We start from the raw sequence: 21238 nt of genomic DNA on the forward strand, positions 1-21238 counted from the left end.
CATTGTTGTAACCCGCCCTGGGAACTGCTAATGAAGGGTGTGTAATAAATTTAATAGTAGTAATAATAAAAAAATAATAGCCATCCGCCTTCCCCCTATTTGGTGTTGAGGATGGAGGCAGTGATGGGCCTTCAATACAGACACGAAGTGAGCCCCAGGCAATTAAATCCTGCGGAAGCGCTGGAAGCGCTGATTCTAACGCTTACCAAAATCTCTCTGAATCGACTGAAAATATGCAGATCAAGAATCTTTAGCAAAGTAGACCAAACAATACTATTACTAATCAGCTGTGACAGGGAACGAGCTAAGTATGTAAATGTTGAAACTAAGCACTTTCTAGAGTAGTTTCAGATTCCGTTGAATCACCTGGTGTTAACAACTTCTTGGCAGGAAACATGTACTGCCTGGAGGCTAATTAGTAAAATGCTTCTTTTAGTGTCACTGACTGTGAATTTGCTCTTTTGGTAGCAAAGCTGCATTGTCTGACTGAGAGACGCAACATTATTCGCTGTATTCTTCCTGCTTCCAAGTTATATCATACATATATTGTTTGTGACCCACCAAATGGTGTGGGATGTTTCTGAACGTTCAGTGGGCCTTCTCTTTTCTCTTCTCTCTCTCTCTCTCTCTCTCTCTCTCTCTCTCTCTCTCTCTCTCTCTCACACACACACACACACACCCTATTCCTCCACCTATGACAAACTGTAGGCATGTGTGAACTTTCCCCTATTATTTGCATATTGTTGTGGTTGGCATTCATCTCTCTTGAGAGACAATGGTCAAAGGCCTGGAAAAATGGTCAAAGGCCTGGAAACGATGCCTTATGAGGAACGGCTAAGGGAGCTGGGCATGTTTAGCCTGGAGAAGAGGAGGTTAAGGGGTGATATGATAGCCATGTTCAAATATATAAAAGGATGTCACATAGAGGAGGGAGAAAAGTTGTTTTCTGCTGCTCCAGAGAAGCGGACATGGAGCAATGGATCCAAACTACAAGAAAGAAGATTCCACCTAAACATTAGGAAGAACTTCCTGACAGTAAGAGCTGTTCGACAGTGGAATTTGCTGCCAAGGAGTGTGGTGGAGTCTCCTTCTTTGGAGGTCTTCAAGCAGAGGCTTGACAACCATATGTCAGGAGTGCTCTGATGGTGTTTCCTGCTTGGCAGGGGGTTGGACTCGATGGCCCTTGTGGTCTCTTCCAACTCTATGATTCTATGATTCTATGACGATGGAGTGTGCCTTTGGGGGAGAAGTCAAAACACTGCATCAGCAGCACCAAAGGGACCTCCTTGGGGCACAAGCCTGGGCAGTGTTTATGGAGGTCCTGGGCTGCCCAGACAACAAGACCCTCACCGAGAGACAACAGGACTGCACAAGGTGCCCCAACTATAAAAATGGAGAAATCGAGAGATATAGAGCTGCACCGGCGGCATATCTCTTCTTTCTCATATCCAAAAATACAAGAAGGGCTTTTACACTCGCCAGAAGCTCGGCTCTGCCCTCGCCGATCCTGGAAGGATCCCTTAAAAAAGTCCCATATGCTCAGAGACTTTGTGCCTGTTCATTGGGGGATATAGGAAGCCCAGAGCACTTGTTCTTTAGATGTTCCTTTTATGAAGAGGGACGTAGTGAGACCATTGATCCCCTGCTGGTGGGGCTCGCTGACCTCCCGGAAAAGCAAAAATTTGACCTTTTCCTGTTAGACAAAGATCATAAGATGACCCAGATGATCGCCAGATTCTGTGTACAGATCTGTAGGCGCAGACCATCCCCTAACCCAAACTAGTTCGTTAAAATCCCCAAACTCGGTTCCTTGGGTGACTCTGGGTCCTCTCTCTGTGGTAGCTTATCTTAAAGTTTTAAGTGTCTATACACTTATCACATTTATAAATTTTAAATTTATTGTTGTACATTGTTTTAAATGTTTGCTTTCCTTCTGGGATTGTACCCCCAAGTGTGTTTTATAAGCTGGGCTCCAACCATAATAAATTATCTATCTATCTAACAAGACCTTCCTCTTGGCCTCACCGATGTGGTCCAAAGGAAAGCAGAGCAAGACGTTTGGCACCAGCTTGGCTGCAGAAGTTGCCAGAAGGAGGCATGCAAGGCGCCACCCAACTGCCTTAGGGACTCCATGCTGGATTTGACAAGGTTTTACTCCTGAGCCTTTTCTTCTGAAGATGTCCCACGAAGCAGCTCTTGGGGAGGGGATGCTTACAGTGGTAGGGCCTCATTCTTAGAATACCCTCTCATAAATAGATTCAGGAGAAGCCTTCATTAATGTGATGTATACTGCTTTATTGTACAGGTATTTGGGCTTTTATGCTGGGAATCTCTTATGTTTACTTCCGTACCACAATGTTATTACGTTTTTACGTCAACAATGCATAGCGAATTTATTTCATGAAGTGTCCCATAGATGCAATAAACAAATAAAAAAGATACCTAGGAACCAAATTAAAACTTGTTTTCATTCAATGAGACTTATTTCCCTGTTTTTTACCATTTTATGCTTTTGTAGTTGCTGTCTTTCTCACTTGCTTGCTTTTATTGATGCTTGCATCTGTAACTGGTTGCTGTTTTATTTATTTATTTTAATTGTTGAGTGTGTGTGTGTGTGTGTGTGTGTGTGTGTGTGTGTGGGTTTTTTGGGGTTTTTTTTTGCTCTTTCGCTCACAGGTCACTTTGGGTATGACTGTAGAAAACCTGACTCATAATGCTTTCAAGTAAATGTCAGAAAGACCACTTGCCCCTGTAAAGACCTGAAAGATCAATGGGATCACCTGGGGAAATTCAGCTCGTGTCACCGCCCTAAAGAATATCATAGGGCGGTGATGTGGAAATGGGCATTTCCTGCTACTCCCTCTGTACTGTGGAGTGCCGTTCCCTCTGCTATCAGTTGCTTCAGGTATCTTGTAAAGCAATATACCTAGCCCTTTTGCCCAGGCAGTGCTGGATTTAGGGCAGAGCAGGTAGTTCTTCTGCACAGGGCGCTGAGCCGAGGAGGCACAAAGTAATAATATTAATAAACCTATATTTTACAGGTACCTACCCAAAGTTGGGGGACACGGGTGGCGCTGTGGGTTAAACCACAGAGCCTAGGACTTGCCTATCAGAAGGTCGGCAGTTCGAATCCCCATGATGGGGTGAGCACTTGTTGATCGGTCCCAGGTCCTGCCAACCTAGCAGTTCGAAAGCACGTCAAAGTGCAAGTAGATAAACAGGTACCACTCTGGCGGGAAGGTGAACAGTGTTTCCGTGCGCTGCTGGTTCGCCAGAAGCAGCTTAGTCCTGCTGACCACATGACCCGGAAGCTGTACGCCGGCTCCCTCAACCAATAAAGCAAGATGAGCGCCGCAACTGCAGATCAATCATGACTGGACCTAATGGTCAGGGGTCCCTTTACCTTTACCTTTACCTTACCCAAAGTTAGTGGGGCGCCAAATCTTGTCTTCGTTCAGGGCACCATATTACCAAAGTCTTCCTTTGCCCCAGGTGTTCCCTGAGTCTGTTTTGTGTGCTTGAATTCCTGTTTTATCGGTTTTCATATGCTTTTATATTACCATTCTATGCTGTATTTTTGTTTTAATTAAGTAGCCTATTTTTATATTATGCAATGCTTAAGAGATTTTTAAAACATTAAATGGCTTATAAATGTGTTTAACTTAATAAACAGATAGGCGGATGATAGCGGTTAAAACATGTGACATGGCTGCTTGCATTCCTCCGGTCAGTAGAGGGCAGGGTTGAGACGAAGAGATAGTCAGGGGAAACACACTTTGTGGTTTCCCACTAAACACCCAAGCTCTGCCCCTTCCTCCTGCACGCTCTCACTCTCTCATCCTGCACAAGGCAGCCATAAAAGTAGCTCACATGATTTAGGCTCAGACTCCAAAGCCATCCTTGTCCATATGAAGCAACTATAAATAAACAGCATGTTTTATTTACCAGTAGGATTCCTGCACATTTTATTTCTCCTCTTTTAGCAATGCTAGTTATGTGTTAATTAAAGAGATGGTGGGTGGTGGGATATCTTCCAATTCCAAGCTACTCATTCACTCACTATAAGCCAATGATTTTTTTTTTTGGCATTGTTGAATGATACATTTCCCCATCCCCCCAAGTAGCAGCCAATAAAGTTCACTGGGGACCAAATCAATACAATGGTTTTTTACCGTGTCACATCATCACACATTTTGAATTGTTAAACATTAGCGAGGACATGTCTGATTGCTGAGGTTTTTTGTGGTGGCCACACATCAGCCCTAACATCAACTGAGAAGGAAGGCAAAAAAAGGCTATATGTTTAGACAAACTCTGTGGGCTTCCTTAACTTGCTAAAGGCTTCTCCACCGGAGCTGGCACCATTCCTATTGCTAGATCCAGTGCCACATTGTTCTTGAAGCAATCTGCTGTTTCTCTTATAACAAAAATGCATTGGAAATCCACTACCTTCGCATAAAAGACTTTTAGAAACAACAACATACGATTTGAGTCTGGTGGTGGCTGTTTGGGAACAACTGATTACAGCAGATTGCGCAATTACTGCCAAGGCAACACAAACCTCCATCTTGCTAATCAACATGGGAAAGAAATCCAGAAAACAATTAAAAGTCATTAGGAGACATCAATGCATCTACTCCATACGGCAACTTCTTTTTCAAGCCGATTTGGCAGAAGGCTGGCACTCAGTCTAATTCTTGAATGAGATGTTGTTAACCTGCTAGCCACTCAAGCGTTGTATAGAAGACTCTCTCTTTCTCTCTCTCTTTTGGCCCAGACGTGTGTGCATTTTGTTAAACTTGTATTGCAGCCAGACATTCTACACTTAATGGGGAAATCCTGGAAGAGGCATAGCTTTCCAGGAAACCATTTGAGAAAGCGGCAGAGCATACACACACACACACACACACACCACAAACACAAAGAGAGGGAAGAGCTTTGCTGCCTGTGACAAATGATGTGCATGCAGAGTTGTGCCCTAGAAACACTATTGCTCTAGAACAGCTATGAGGAAACTAGCTAGGCCCTCCAGGCCTCAGAAATTTCATTTTGAGCAAACCACGGCCACCTTTCCTGGGGCGGACTTCGTATTTTGTAGGGCAAGGGAAAGTTCAAGGAAGAATCTTTATTTGCATCCCTGGCTTGAATTCTAGCTGCAGCTGCAAAGCATGAGCACACAAGGTCCGCTCTCGAGCCTTACTCTGCAGCCGAAAGTCTGCACTTTTTGGATTTGGTATCTCTTCCTGTCATCCTGTGGAAAGTGGTGACTTTTGGCTACAAAGGAATAATCCATAGGCAAGCCAGGGATGCGAAGGAAGAGATGGGGCTGTGAAAGAAGAACCCTCCTTTGCAGCCACACCTTGACCTTTGACTCACCTGGTGTCAAAGAATGTCAGGTGACTGACAGGTGGACAGGCCCATCCAACTATTAGAGTGATCTGGCGAGATCTAGTTCCCCACTTCTCCTCTAGAGCCACATTGTTGTTCTAGAACCATTCATGACCCAGAACCACTGCCCCAAATTCATGGGACCACTGAGGGTTTCCTCTGCCTAGGGCTGATTACAGATGAAGTAGAAGATCGTTGACTGGGTTTCACCAAGCGCTTGCAGTAAATACACAACCTGGGTGGCCACACCATGCTGATTGACACCAGTCCACATGGAATAGCAGAATCAGTATGGTTGGCACAGTTACAGCCCCACCAAAGCAGCAATGGTAGCTCTCTGTGCCTTCAACAGGGGATCAAAGCTGACCATGACTCTCCTAATAATGGACTTGTATGATACATGTGTTTTTGAAGCACCCTGTTTATCACATTCACAGGTGCACATGTGAAAAACTTTTGATGTACACCTTAAAAAAAAGGTGGCAGGTGATCACGGCTTACAGCTACAAGGGTTGTCCAACGCTGTGTGTGCAAACTTTTATTAGCACAATGAGACTTTCCCTTCCTCTCCCTGTGCAAACTTAAATTTTGTTCTGCAGAATCCTCCAACCCTCTGGATCAGATTTAGAGGTGGGGGAGGCTGCAGGGGAGAACAGAGGAAAGTTAAATTTGAGTAAATGGAAGTAACAACAGTATTGGCTATGGTAACTTTAGTATCATACAGTGCAACACAATGCATGATGTTAGGATTTTTATGCAGCCGATGCTGCTGGTGTGATTAGTATAAATCACATGAGATGTCTGAGAAGAGTGTGGGAAAGGAAGCAAATCCATGCCTGGGTGCAAATGTTTCAAGTCTGCAGGCCTCCACTGTGATTTTCGACTGAGGGAGAACTGGCATGTTTGAAAGAAAATTGGGAAGTGCACCTGAAGTTTGGCAGCTAGCATGGAAAGATTAAGGGTGGAACGTACAGAGAGAGAGATGAGAGAAGAAGGAAATGAGACCATGAAAATCCAGAGCCCAAGTTACTAGGCAAAACTTTCTGAAGTGCAATGGACTATTATGATAATGGAGCTAATATTTGAAGTCGCCTTTTGAAAAGATGCGGTGACATGACATATTCTTGCTCAGCAACCTATTTACAAGCTCAATTCCAGGAATATGAAATAAAGGCACTCAGCAAGAGAGCTGACTTTGGGCAAGATGGTCAGAAGAAAGTGATGGAACGCCTGTTGTCAGAAATTGCTTTGTTTTATCTCATACATGGTTTTGCTGGTTATGGTGCATGGGCTGCACAGATAATATGCAATTTTTTACACAGCTTTTTCAAGTTTTGGTTCTTTTGCTTTTTGCGAAAGAGGCACATTGCTTTGAGATACATTGGAGCCCATTATCAGAGATCATCCTTCAGGGATTCTCTACTGGACAAAAATAGTCTTTAGTTGATGGATTATGGGAGCAAGCGAGAATCTGCTTCAATAATCCACAATGATGAAATGGTTTTTACTGCGCCACATGTAGAAATCAGTGTCAAAGACTTGCCACAGAGCTGGGTAAGTAGTGGGTGAGGAAGTAGGGGGAGGAATGCCCCCAAGCACTGGCTTTAAAAACGAATTGGATTCCCTGCCCTTTTAAGTTGCTGATCTTGTTTTTAGATTTCAGGGTAAAACCGCACATGATGGAAAAGTTCCTTCATTTGAACTCTCTCTCTTTTTTTGCTTTTACAAAAAGCAGCCACATGGCCCCCACAATTTTAACTGGGCCTGTGGAAAAGGGAATCTATCTATTTGCCACTATGCAATAGCCCCAAATCAAATCTCCAGCTTTCAAAAAAAGAGAGAGGCAAAAAGCTGCAGAGGGGAACATTTAATGGTCATAGACATTTAAGTCTTCGTGCTTCATCCACCACTGTTTGCAGGTTTGGGGAGGGGAAGCTATTGAAATCAGGGAATTGGTGCAAGCAATGTGTTAGATCTTCCCTCTGCACTGCAATGCAAATTGGCCCCTCTCCATAGTAGGGGACAGAATGCCCACCTTGTGTTTAGTTTGACTTTTAAGTAAAAAAAAATTCTCAGCTGCAGGCAACAACCACTAAAAGGGGACTCTGTTCGAGCCAGAAGGTAGGTCCACCTCACTGAAATTTTTCCTCCATTCTACTCAAATCACTGAAACGTCTCCTCATGCGTTATGGTTCATATTTCATCTAAGCACTACTCTCAACACTTGAAAAGCCACAAGTGCTAAGTGTGACGTTGTATGTTGCTCAGAATTTCTTTTTTCTTTTTTTTTAAATAGGAACTCTGTCCAAAATAAAGTGGTTCTCGGTATCAAAAGGTGAGAGGGAGGAGTGCCCATGTTTCTAAATTTAGGTAAATTAAAATATTAATAGGGAGACTGGAAGGAGGAGAACAATATTACCTGTACCACATAAGATATTAAGGACAAAGCAGAATATAAATGAGCAGGAAATAGATGGGCAGCACCCAATGGAAGACATTTGCACAGGAGGTGGACGTTGACCAGTTGAGTCTGGAGAATACCTGGTCTGTAAATGGTGTGTATAGGTAACAATGACATCATAATTAGTCTGCAGCATCTACAAATGCCATGGATTGTGTAAATAAGCCTCTTCCTACGGAAATGAGAGATGTGTGACCTACAGAAGGGCCTTGTCCAATATTTGCTAAGCAAACCTACCTAAGAACACAAGAAAAGCCCTGCTGGATCAGACCAAAGGCTTATCTAGTCCAGGATCCTGTTCCCACAATGGCCAAGCAGACTGCTGTGGGAAGCAGCCCCCTAGTAAGACAGGAGTGCCACCGCCGTCCACCCTAGTGCTCCTCAGCAACTGGTGTCCAGAGGCAAAGGTGAAAAAGTAAAGGACCCCTGGACAGTTAAGTCTAGTCAAAGGTGACTGTGGGGTGCAGCGCTCATCTTACTTCAAGCCGAGAAAGCCGGCGTTTGTCCACAGACAGCTTTCTGAGTCATGTGGCCAGTATGACTAAACCACTTCTGACACAATGGAACACCGTGATGGAAACCAGATTGCACGAAAACGCCGTTTACCTTCCCGCCACAGTGGTACCTATTTATCTACTTGCACTGGTGTGCTTTCAAACTGCTAGGTTGGCAGAAGCTGGGACAGAGCAATGGGAGCTCACTCTGTTGCAGGGTTTTGAACCGCTGACCTCATCAGCAAGCCCAAGAGGCTCAGTGGTTTAGACCACTGACATGCAAGATTATATGCAACTACCATAACTAGTATTCCTTCAGGAATCTGTCTAGTCCCTTTTTAAAACCATTGAAGCTTGTGGCCATCACCATAGCTTGTGCTGGCAAATCCCATAGTACTAAACGCATTGTGCAAAGAAGTCCTTCCCTGTGTCTATCTGAAACCTCCCACATTTCACCTTCATTGGATGGTCAGCCCCTGGTTCTAGAATTAAGAGAGATGTAGAAAATCCGGGCTTTTCATGGCTGGTGACAAATGGGTAATTATTATGCAACGGCCTAAAACCAATGAAACCCAACTTAGTAATGTGATGGCTGCAGAAACAGTTTACAACTCAGCAGCCCCAATGGCCCACACACTATTGCAAAGCTGTGCAGTATGCAAGGCACCATTCTTCTGATAGCTCAACAACCCTCTTCCTAACAGCAGGAGCAATGTCTAACACTTTGTGAGCATTGATTGCAGCAAAGAGTAAGCTAAGTGCCCCCCCAAGGCAGTCCTGGGGTGCTGGGGTATGCTTGCAGCTGCAGGAAGACGTGGCTGCCAGCCTCAAATGTTTCCACTGTTCTGTTTTCTGCAGAATGTCATGCCTTGTAATAGGCGACTGCTGCATCATCCTGTTTCGTCCTTGGCCCTTATCTTCTGGGTTTGATTTTAAAAGGGGTCCCAGGCGAACATCAGCCGTGGGCCCTGATGAGATGTAGGGGACTCGGGCAGCTGAAGGAGAATGCCACGTGCTGACAGCAGGACTGATTGGATAGCTAAGAACTTGCAAGGGACATGAAAAAGGAATGCCACACTGCTACCAGGGCCACATATCCAAGCAGTGTGTGAACTGCATGAGTGGCAGGCAGTTGGGAGGAAGGAACGTTTGTGCCCTGATTCCTTCAACATCCTTGTCACAGCCACAGCACTGGGAGCCGCAACTGTTGGGAACACAGTGAGGAGAGAAGCTGGGAAAGAGAAGAACCAAACCAAGAGTGAACACGAGGAGCCCTTGCTTGGGGGAGGGGACCCACCTGTGCCTTGAGATCTTTTAAGGGATGCCTGCTCTTCCCCCAATACCATTCTCTTGGGCCCATAACTTGTCATGGAATCTCTAGATGTGCCCAGAGTCCATAGAATCTCCAGGCTCTGAAGTCAAAATCTGGTCAGGGATTCTGGGGAGGGCACGTGAAATAGAGTTACAAAGGCAACATTTGTACCAAAAAAGACATTGGGAGAACCTTGGTTTAAAACCCCCAGAGTGATTAAAGGCCTTTTGAGGCAGAAATCTCTGCCTGAGAAGACTGGCTAAGATGTATAAAGTAGAATCAGATTTGTGTTGGAAGTGTAAAGAAATGGAGGGAACTTTTTTCATATGTGGTGGGCACGTAAAAAGGTTAAAGAATATTGGGAAATGATTTATAATAAGATGAAAAAAATGCTTAAAACAACCTTCCCCAAAAGACCGGAGGCATTTTTGCTAGGAATCATTCAGACAGAGGTTCCTAGGTGTCAGAAAAACTTATTTATATATGCAACAACGGCGGCCCAAGTTTTGATAGCCCCAAAGTGGAAAGTGTGGGAGGTTCCAACTAAGGAGGATTAGCAATTTAAGATGATAGAATATGTGGAACTAGATGGTCTAATGTAAAGAATAAGAGAGCAAGAAGAAGATGTATTTAAAGAGGAGTGGAAAATCTTTGCTGAATATATGGAAAATAATTGTGAAAACACAGGCAGCATTAAGGAAAATTCAACAGTATAATAAACACTTGAGTGATATAAGATAGGAGAACTGAATAAAATGGCTATAGTAAAATATGCAGGAATGGTGGATAAATTAAATGAATCACGGAAGGCGAAGTCACTGTATGTATGGTATTGTGTAAGATGTTTATTTTGACCCCAACCTTCCCTGCCACAGAGATGCCCTGGTGAGTTTCATCACCCAAACAGCTTTATGGTTAGGATGGAAGCATTTCCTAAGAACCAGCCTAAATAAGCTCCCTCAAATTTGAAACCATTGCTCCATATGCCCTCTTCAGAAGTTCTGGTACAACAGTGTCCCTTTCTTTTACCTTGCTGAGAATCCTTAAAGCATGAGGTGGCCATATACATTTAAAATTCCTGTACTTTGAGTTTGGCAGAAATATCAACTTTGAATGGTTTCTTGTGAATGCGGTGAAGGGGGACTGCTATCACAAATCACCACTGTCCCACAGTCTGGTATTCTATGGGAGTTTTGCTAAGGGCTCTCAGCTCAGATGTCACCACTGAATGATCCCTTTACCTCTCACATCTATAGATTTCATTTTACAGTGAAAATAATGGCAAATTCTATCATTTCACTTTATACTTTTTAAAAAAGCCTAATGCCACAAGTGCATTTTAAGCTGTCCTTCATAGGACCCAAATGTAACTCAATCCACATTCAAACTATGAACTGTGTTCACATAGTTCAAAACTGAACTCATTCCACATTGCTGTATGAACTGACCCAGAAGGAAAACACAATACTTACATCTACAATGAGGAAATCAAGCCAACACCAGGCATTGGTGAAGTACTTCTTAAAGCCATAAGCTACCCATTTCAGAAGCATCTCTAGAACAAAGATGTAAGTGAAGATCTTGTCAGCATATTCCAACATGGTTTTAATGTTCTTTTTCTTGTCGAGGTAGATGTCTTCAAATGCCTGGAAGTAAAAAGTGGTGAATTAGAGTGCTACATTCTCCAGATGTTGTCTTTGGGGGGAATTCTTTTTCTTTAATAAAAGGCTCTGTGAATAAATGACTACATGCCACTGAATATTTATACTGATTATTACCCTGTCAGAATTGACCAATGTAGCCATATGGTGGCAAACAATGAATTCATGAATCTACTGTTTGTTCTGCAAGAAATATGATAATTTGCAACCCTGGTGTGTGAGGAGGGGTATATGCAGTGTTGCACTAGGATCTTGGGCAGAGATGCTTCCCATCACGTGCCAACTGATCCTTTAAACAAGAGATGTCAGGAATTCTTCCCTGGCTTGGATTTAACCCAAGCCAGAGAAGAACTCAGGGGTCTAATTAATGCTCATTTCTTATTAGAGATGGGGATTATAAATGCCTGAAATTTATATCCAATCTTAAAGTAAAGCAAGCTTCGCTGGCATGTCTTCTCTCAACACACAACCACACATATTTAAAAGTCTAACGCAGTAAGGGAAAACAACAAGTTTTAAGCTTACCAGAGCTCCACTGCTCAGGAGAATCATAAATATGATGAAAGTTTCAAACCAGCTGTGTTCAACTATTTGGTAGCACGTTTTCCTCAGTCTCCACCAAATCTTGCCAGGAAATTTTGTGGTGTCTACTGAACAGCACGGGAAGAATCGGACACAAGCTGAAATGATAAAGGAAGACCAGAAAGAGTTGTTTAATGCTAGGAGCTACTAGGAGGGCTCTCCCTTGTCCCAATTTAAAAACAAAAGCAAGGCCTCCTGGATCAGGTCTATGGTTCACCTAGTGCAATAGCCCACCTAGTTCTGTTCCCAATGTGGCCACTTTTATCTGTCCTGAATCTGACAACATTCAGCATCACTGGATGTGCCTAAGTTCTAGGGCAACGAAAGAGGGATAAAAACTTTTCTCTGTCCACTATCTCCATGCCATGCATAATTTTAGGCACTTCTACCATGTCACCCCTTACTCGCCTCAACATTATTAAACATCTTAATCTTGTACAGAGTGCTACTGTGCATGAATGCAGTCTTCAGTCCCTTCAGTTTACTGAAGTTCATTTCTGTCTTTCTGTTCATCTTCCACTTCGTTACAGACTTTCATAGACTCACACAGATGGAAGGGGTCTTGTAGGCCATCTGGTCCAACCCCCTACTCAATGAAAGAAACCCAGAGCTAGAGCAACCCCAGTAGATGGGTTTCTACTTCTTGAGGCAAGCGTTTCCATTGTAAAACCACTCTTGCTGTCTATCTCTTGGTGTTGAACAAAAATCTACCCCCTAGTAACATTAAGCCCATTAGTGGGATGCAACCTGGAGGAAACGGGCTCATGGCTAGTTTACAAATAACTGAGACTCTTGAGAGTCCCATGGACTGCAAGAAGATCAAACGTATCCATTCTGAAGGAAATCAGCCCTGAGTGCTCACTGGAAGGACAGATCCTGAAGCTGAGGCTCCAATACTTTGGCCACCTCATAAGAAGAGAAGACTCCCTGGAAAAGACCCTGATGTTGGGAAAGATGGAGGGCACAGGGAGAAGGGGACGACAGAGGACGAGATGGTTGGACAGTGTTCTCGAAGGTACCAGCATGAGTTTGACCAAACTGCAGGAGGCAGTGGAAGACAGGAGGGGCTGGCGTGCTCTGGTCCATGGGGTCACGAAGAGTCAGACACGACTAAACGACTAAACAACAACAATCTATGCTTATCCATAGTCTTGGTAAAATGAATTATGTACACTATCTATTTTAGTCTTTATGGTTTTTATTGAAATACATGGTTCCTATGACCCAATTTATAACCTTTGGTTCTGCAAAAAAAAAGATACAGAAAAGAATAGTTCTACTATGATGAAAATGAAGAATTGAAAGGCATTGTGGGAAAAGGCCTTAACTGGCTAAGTCAGGGATGGGGAACCTGTGGCCCTTCAGATGTTATTAGACTCCAACTCCAATCAGCCTCAGCCAGCTGGGAGTTGTAGTCCAATGGCATCTGAAGGGCCATAGGTCCCCCATCCCTGAGCTAAAGCAGCAGCTTTGCCTCCTTCCTATACTTATTGTCAATGGTGAATAACATCCAACTTACAATGTTCGATGTGACTCATTGTCAACAGGTACAGCATTGCCAGCATCCCTGTAGCTCTGTTGGGCAATGTGTTCCAGAGATGGTAATACTTTTGACGCCATTTAAACGATCCTTATCATTCACACAGACACTGTCACCTCCCCCCACAATAGGGAACATTTAAAGTCCTTTCCGTTGAATGCAGTCATTTTCTTTTCATAGTGGACAGGTCCCCTGCCCCGCCCCACCCAGCTCTAGGCTTTCATTCAAAAATCCTAACTTAAATCACAATAAAATCTCTCTCCGTCTGTGTACATGCATGCAAGCTGAGCGTAGCGTATACTAGAACAGCAGGCTTTTACTGCTGCTACAAGTGGAAGATAATTCCAGGTTGTCACAGCTCAGGAAAGCTCAATCAGAGAAAAACATCTGCAAATGAATTAAAGGCTAGAAATGGCCAACTTATTGTACATTTAATAGAAATATTCTAAGCCTTGAGCAGAGGGCCAAAGGAGATGTGATGCTTATCACGTAGTCTGCCCATATGTAGCCGATTCTTTAAAAATAGCAATAATTCCAAAATAGCCCACATATATCACACTCTTTTCTCCAGACAGTGTTTCGCTGTTGACTTAGAAGGTGGCTGTACTTGCTCTAGTCCCAACCCCTTTAATTCCATTGCCTTTCCATCCACTCTTTTATCACATAAACCACACTAAGAGGGTGGTGGGCTCAGGGAATCTATTATTTGCATGATTTTTAACATGGAGGGATAAACTGGAAGAAACACAAGTACCACGGCTTCTGTGGAGGCAGATCCACTAAAGGTGGAAAGAGAAGAGGCAACACATAAACTTTCAGAGTTTGAAGGGTTGGTGAAAGGCTGTAATAGTAATGCTATGGGTTTAATTTCAAGACTATACCATTGCTTATTGCTATTAGAAGCGAATGGTACAGAAGGCGAGGTTTGAGTTTGAAACTGAAGGGACAGAAATGGCAGGCAGGATGGAACAAATCCCCATTTAGGTAAATCTCAGTTAGAGACTAAGAAATGGAATTTAAAATGGTTCATAGGTAGTGCTTAACACCACAGAGGTTATCCTGTATAAATTCTACACCATCACCATACCGTTGGAGGGGATACCAGCTGGTAGGAACTTATAGACATCTCTGGTGGGATTGTGGAAAAGAATACAAGTTCTGGATCTCCATTTAAGGAGATTAACACAAATTGTAGCATAATACCCACCCCTCTTCTAAACATCTAGGAAGAGAATGATTAGGAATTATGTGTAAGGAGTTGATTATCCATTTGCTAACTGTGGCCAGAGCTGGCAGAGCTGGCCTGGCTTTAAGACTCATCACAATTACCCACAGAAACAAGTTGAAATAGAAATACAGCTGCTTCAAGGGGTGGGTGTGTTGTGTCCTCCCCACATGCGGCCCCAGTTAACACCCTGGCCAGAGCACTTTGGACCAATTGCAGCTTCTGAGTACTCTTTAAAGTCAGCTACAAAATCCAGAGCGCACAACATTAATCCAGATGTGATGTAACTAAAGATGGTTTCACTGAGGCCAGAACTGCAGTCTCCAGAAATGGGTGTGTTTTCCACACCAGCCGCAGCTGGGCAAAGCACCAAAATTCAAAGCCAGGTCCAAATGAACCCCTCCCCTCCAAGCCATGTGCCTGCATTTTCAAGGGAAGACCTACCCCTCTTCTGATGTACTGGCCAAGAGCACCTCTGTCTGGTCTGGTTTAAGGTGCTGTTTGTTTTCCCACATCCAGTCCGATGGTTCTGGATTTCCACAGTCTCACTTGAATGAGATGGACAGCTGGGATAGAGTTGGGTGTCATCTGCAAACTGGTGGTGCCAAACCCCAAATCACCTCCACTAGTGGTTACATCTAAATATTAAGCATGGGGAACAAGGTAGGGGCATGTAGGACCGCAAAGGCCACCTGTTAAGGTATGGAATAGGGATCCACATGCTGGAGCTCACCATGAATGTCACCCTTGTTCTTTTATAATGGCAATGGCACCCGCCAGAGAGGGGCTGGAGCCCTGAGCACCACCATCTGGAAGAAGCCATCCAGAAAGGTCTAGAACGAAACTGGTCTGGAAGTGTGCCTTGTTCAGTGGCATGGTGCTGAGAGGTCCAGCACAACCAACAGAAAAGTATTCTCCCTGTCCAGTTTCTGGCACAGGTCATCTACAGAGGCCAAAGCTGGATTGAAATGGATCTGAAGCCAAGAAGAGGGTGAGATGCTTGAGTCATTATCTTACTGAACTATTTATTTTGTGCATCATGCTATACTAAAAAAAAAGAACAGTGGTACCTCGGGATGCGAACAGGATCCGTTCCGGAGCCCTGTTCACAGCCCAAATGGAACGCAAGACGCAACGGCGCGTCTGCGCATGCGTATGACATCATTTTGATGGTCTGCGCATGTGCGTGCGTCGAAACCCGGAAGTAACACACTCTCTTACTTCCGGGTCGCTGTGGAGCACAACCTGAATTTGCCTAACCCAAAGCGTATTCATCCCGAGGTATGACTGTATTGAAAACTGGAGACATCTAGAAACAAACAACTGAAGAATTGCATACACTGGAATGCCTGCATCGTCATACCACACCCTTTTCTGACAAGTGAATTCATGTTAAGCTGTTATATCTTAAGAAGAGCTGCCAAGAAAATGCCTGGGAACTACAGACATCCCCTTCCCTTGCAGGGCTTCTGCTACCTCATTTGATCATCCTTCACATGCCAAAATGCCATTCTGCTGACTGTAGGGGCTCTTGCATTTCTTGCAAGTTATCCCCATCCGATCCCCACTAAGCAGGCCTGTTTCTGAATTAAATAATCCTCTGGGATATGCACGCTCGTGGATATATGACAGTTTAGCTCACCTTATTCTCCTACTCCTCCATCCCTCCCCACCTTCCAACACATCAGGAAGAACCTCATGGAACAATCAGCTGCAACAGAGACTCAAGGCTGTCAAGTGATTGCATTTGTTAACTGGAGAATTAGATAGCAAAAAATCTACATTGCATCCCTGTCTTTTCAGTGGCAGGTGGAGTTGAGTGTTTACCAAACACAGGCATGTTTTCATCTTAAGAGTGAAAAAGGCATCTTGACTGATGCAATCAGCTCAAGGTTACAGGAAACACCCGTGAGTCGGCTTGGTGCAATCCAGTGGTGAGACGCAAGGGTGGAACTGGGGCAGCTACAAATATATATATATACACACAAAACTGCTACGGGGCCAGTGGGTGGAGGAGACAGCCTCACAACAGCTTCTCCCTTCCCCTCTGTGATGCCTCGTTTGGGGGCCATCAACCCTCCTGGATCCCAAGGGCCTCTGGGACCCCTAAAGGATCTGTGCCTTGGATGCATGTTTTTTGCACTATGGCGGTGCTGGAGATTGCAGGACCCTTGATTTCTGTGGATTAGTCAATGGAGACAGGTGGTGATCTGTGCTTTGACGGTGGTTTCATTAATGTGAGATTTTTGTTTCACATATTGTTTGGGAAAGCACAAATTAGGTAAGTTCATCTTTCAGTGTGAATGGAATCAAATTTCTCCCAGGTTCCTTCTTCCAGGTAACTAGTTCCATAATTAAACTACTCTCGCCATCATCAGTTTTCATGTAATGTTCAACCAACAAATTTAGATCTGGAAGTTTAGATCTGCTTCCTGCAAGTTTAGATCTGCCCTCTGGGGCAGCAGCAGATAGCAAGTTCCTGCCCTCTTTTCTGTGATTCTCCAGCTTCAACCTGAAGTGGAATAGCCCAGGAAAGCTGTGACAGTTCTGATAATGCGTTTCTAGCTTAAATTCAGAAAAAGAAATGAAAGCAGCCCATCCTTACGTTCTGGGAAACAGTCTTCTGGTTCCATCATCTCTTCTGCCAGCTCAGGCATCTGCTCCAGAAGCTCTGGCGGGATTGCCAGGTCCACTGTGCTTCCTTCCGACAGACTGATTTCATCAAACTTCTAGGGGAGAAACAGGGGCAAAGGTGAGGAGAGGAAGAACATTAATCAGTCTCTTCTTAGCGGAAGTGGCTGTGCTTTAAAGAAGGAGCCAGCGATGGATGATTCAGCCAGCTGGAGAGAGGATGAAAGGAAGAAAAGATTTGCTCATGCATTTTCATACAACACAGTGACCATTGCAAAAGGGATGCAGCATACGACAAATGAACGAAATATGCAAAAATGAAACAACTGCACAGCAGCATTTTGTAATAAAGGCGATGTTTTTGCTTAGCGATGGGCAAGATTAAGATAAGTGCCAATTTCAAAGGAGATCTGTGTTTCTGTTTGCATATAGGTTCAGAAAAATGCAAATTTAGTAAGAGTGTGTTTAAATGAGAAGTGAATACTTTTTGTTTAAAAAATAGCTTTTGTTAATATATAGCCCTTCCCAATAGAAATACAGAAATGTAAAACTAACGTGCCATGTGGCTTACCTCCCTATTCCACTTATAACATGTCATGGGTGCAGGTTCATAACCTTCTTCCAAGAACTGAATAAATTTACCCACCAATCCTTAACTGGGGGGGGGGAAGGTTCAAATACAGAGGAAAATAGCATGTCCGGGAGAAGTCTAGAGTGCTTCTTCCTAACATCTAGTTTTCTTGGTGCAGTTAGGAGCATCCAGCCACACCTTTCTCCTTGGTAGAACTGGGTCAGCATATTTCAGGCATGTTTTTTTTCTGACACACGCCCAGTTCATCTATGGTGACAGTAAGGCCTACCAGCTTGGCCAGAGCCTTCCACCATCTGAAAGCACATTCTAGAATATGGCCCAGAATCCTTTGCAGAAGGCAAGATTCCTGGAATATGTGCTCATAGGTTCCTCAGCAAGTAGAGGCAGAAAATGTTTACTGCTCCCACGGATAAATATCACTTGGTGGTTCAAATCTTATTGCATCCTGGGTCTTTAAACATTTTCATGAGCTCCTGTGCTGCCAAAGCACAAAGGGTGTTGGGTTTGTTGTTGCTTGTGTGGTTGATATTCCAGGATGAAAAGGGAGAAATATCAACCACCTCACTTTCAAAGAGCAATCTGGAACTGCCTCCATATGGACAAATCTGCCTCTTCAGCAATGTCTGAGAGAAGAGATGATCTTTACCTTGTGGCTAATTGCAGCCTCCCGCTTCTCTCCCGCCCCTCCCCCCGCCCCAATTCAAATGAATCCACCAGACAGAGAGAAAGCACTACCTTCAGAAGAAGAGATTAAGGGCAGAAATAACAGCTCTCTGGAGATTTACGTGAAGAATGCTCCTAAAAAAACCCCCAAACCCTTCTGCAATGGAAATGAAAACATCTGAGCAGCTGATTATTTGGCTGCTGCAGACTTCCTGGGAACATAAAAGATGGGGCCATTTTCAGGAACTAAGATCCTGTTTCAAAGATGGATTATGAAGGGAGACCAAGATGGAGCCTTTTCTAAGAAAAGGTTTGGTAAACCAAGCTATACGGATGACTACAGCCCAAACTAGACAAGAAGTAACAAAGGCTGCATACATTAAAAATACATTTAAAGCATATGTCTTCCCCCAAAGAATCATGGGAGAGCTGCAGTTTGTTATGGGTGCTGTAGCTCTGAGAGACTGCAAACTACAACTCCCAGGATTCTTTGCGGAAAAGCAATGTGCTTTTTAATCTATGGTGTGACCTAAGTTTTCCTTAGTAGGGAAATAATAGCTCTGGGTGGAATGGTGGTGGTGGTGGGGTAATTAACCATCTGCAGTACTGAGGTCCCAATCCAAAAGCCCCTAGGAGCTGTAAAGATCTCCAATGAGAGCCAGTGTTGTGTAGTGGTTGAGAGCGGTAGTCTTGTAATCTGGGGAACCGGGTTCGCGTCTCTGCTCCTCCACCTGCAGCTGCTGGGTGACCTTGGGCCAGTCACACTTCCCTGAAGTCTCTCAGCCCCACTTACCTAGCAGAGTGCTTGTTGTGGGGGAGGAAGGGAAAGGAGAATGTTAGCCGCTTTGAGACTCCTTAAAGAGAGTGGAAGGTGGGATATCAAATCCAAACTCTTCTTCTTCTTCAATGTCTCATCTAGTGATGCCCTTAGAAACTGATTACTTTTTGATAAAACATCCCAGGATGCCTGTTTGTCTGACTTCTCCTATTAGCTAGTGTGGTGTAGTGGTTAAGAGCGGTAGACTCGTAATCTGGGGAACCGGGTTCGATTCCCCGCTCCTCCACATGCAGCTGCTGGGTGCCCTTGGGCTAGTCACGCTTCTCTGAAGTCTCTCAGCCTCACTCACCTTACAGAGTGTTTGTTGTGGGGGAGGAAGGGAAAGGAGAATATTAGCCACTTTGCGACTCCTTATGGTAGTGACAAAGCAGGATATCAAATCCAAACTCTTCCTAAAATGCTTGAAAAGAAGGCAGGGGGAGTTGGAACTATCACACCACACTTTGAAAAGAAGGAGTACCGTATTTTTCGCTCCATAAGGCGCACCTGACCATAAGCCGCACCTACTTTTTTTTGGGGGGGGGAATTCAAGAAAAAAAATATGCGTCTCTTGGGCGCTTTTGCAGCAGGTGAGCAAAGTGAGAGAGCCTTGCTCTGTCCCTTCCCCCACCTCCCACAAAAGCCAGGGATAGCCGCGCGAAGCCTCCCCAGGGCAGCGGGATAAAGGCTCCCCGCTGCCTTGTGGGGGCTTTGCGGGCTACCCCAGAGCTGCTCAGGAGCTAGTCGGGACTGGCAGGGGAAGCCCGGGTTTCCCCCACCCCCAGCCCCAGGGACCACACATTTGCTCCATTTCCCCTTAGACATTTCCCCTTAGATTTTAAGAGGGAAAAAAGTGTCTCTTATGGAGCGAAAAATACGGTAAACTCGGCACAAGGCAGGCAATGCAGGATTGCTTGCAATGTTTGCTTTGATAACGAGGGCCTGCTTTGAAGATGGTGATTTGGTGCTCTGGGAGAAGGTGCTCAAACCTATCTTTCAGTTCAGATCCCTCCTGCCCCCACCCCAATCCTATCAGAGAAAACATCCCCACAACAACCCCCAAATTAACACACCAGCCCATTGAGGGGCGCCTCACTGGAGGAAAGAGTTAAGCACCATCTCTAATAGCACTGTGTCTCTGATCTTTAAATCAGCTCAGCCAGGATTCAAAATGAGAGGGGAAAGGCACCAAGGACCCCCACACCCCCTTCTCATATGGTTCAGCTTTAAGTCCCTTAAAGAGACTCCAAAAGGAAACATTAGATTAGCCGAGCAGGTGAACAGAGAAAATACATTGGTTGTTGCATCAGCATGCATAAGCCCCAGCCTGATAACCTGACAGTGACAAAAGGAAAGATTATAATATCTGCAAAACTCAGCAGCCCAGCCGCAGGAGGGATGAGAGAGGAACCAGAAACGAAGCAACGCAATTAAAAAGCAACAACAACAGTGCATTGCAAGCGATCTAAGAGCCATTTTAGAGTCATCCATATAAACAGAGGTGGGGGCTGGGGCAGTGAAACACTTTTGTGGTACGGAAAATATCAAGAAGCTGATGGTGCGGAGCGCTGATTTGGACTTGTCCCTCCTCTATTTAGGCCTCAGTTTCACCCCTGTTCCTCAATTTGTAGCCAAAAGTTCAGAAATCGGAGCTTTCCGCTTGGCCTTACTCCAGTGCATATGATTCTCTTTGTGAATTCTGCTTGTGATTTCTGCATTGCCTCCAACTCTTCTCTTGGCGGCTTGACAAAGCTGTTGGCGTACTTCCTGGCTTGCCCCATGCGCTTGAGCTAGCTGCCATATGAGCCACCAGACAGTTTAGCCATTGACTGCTTCCCAGGGCTTGGTCATGAAATTGTGGGTCCCAGTTGT

General features: G+C 44.5%; 1 protein-coding gene and 1 long non-coding RNA gene across 8 annotated transcripts in view; one reads left to right on the top strand and one right to left on the bottom strand.

Moving 5' to 3' along the window:
- LOC308569793 overlaps positions 1-2766 on the top strand; it is a 113286-nt gene extending 110520 nt beyond the window's left edge. The window contains exon 4 of the long non-coding RNA XR_014000859.1: positions 2677-2766. This is a non-coding gene — a long non-coding RNA (uncharacterized lncRNA). The remainder of the gene's footprint in view (positions 1-2676) is intronic.
- LOC308569496 (sodium channel protein type 5 subunit alpha-like) overlaps positions 1-21238 on the bottom strand; it is a 223573-nt gene that overhangs the window by 37349 nt on the left and 164986 nt on the right. For all 7 annotated transcript variants that reach the window (XM_081163454.1, XM_081163452.1, XM_081163453.1 and 4 more), the window contains 3 exons: positions 17269-17392; positions 11842-11996; positions 11128-11301 (listed from right to left, as the gene is read on the bottom strand). In XM_081163454.1, the coding sequence (XP_081019580.1) occupies positions 11128-11301; positions 11842-11996; positions 17269-17392 (453 nt within the window). The remainder of the gene's footprint in view (positions 1-11127; positions 11302-11841; positions 11997-17268; positions 17393-21238) is intronic.

The sequence above is a fragment of the Podarcis bocagei genome (genome assembly GCF_964188305.1).
Source record: "Podarcis bocagei genome assembly, chromosome: 12".
Lineage (NCBI taxonomy): Eukaryota > Metazoa > Chordata > Lepidosauria > Squamata > Lacertidae > Podarcis > Podarcis bocagei.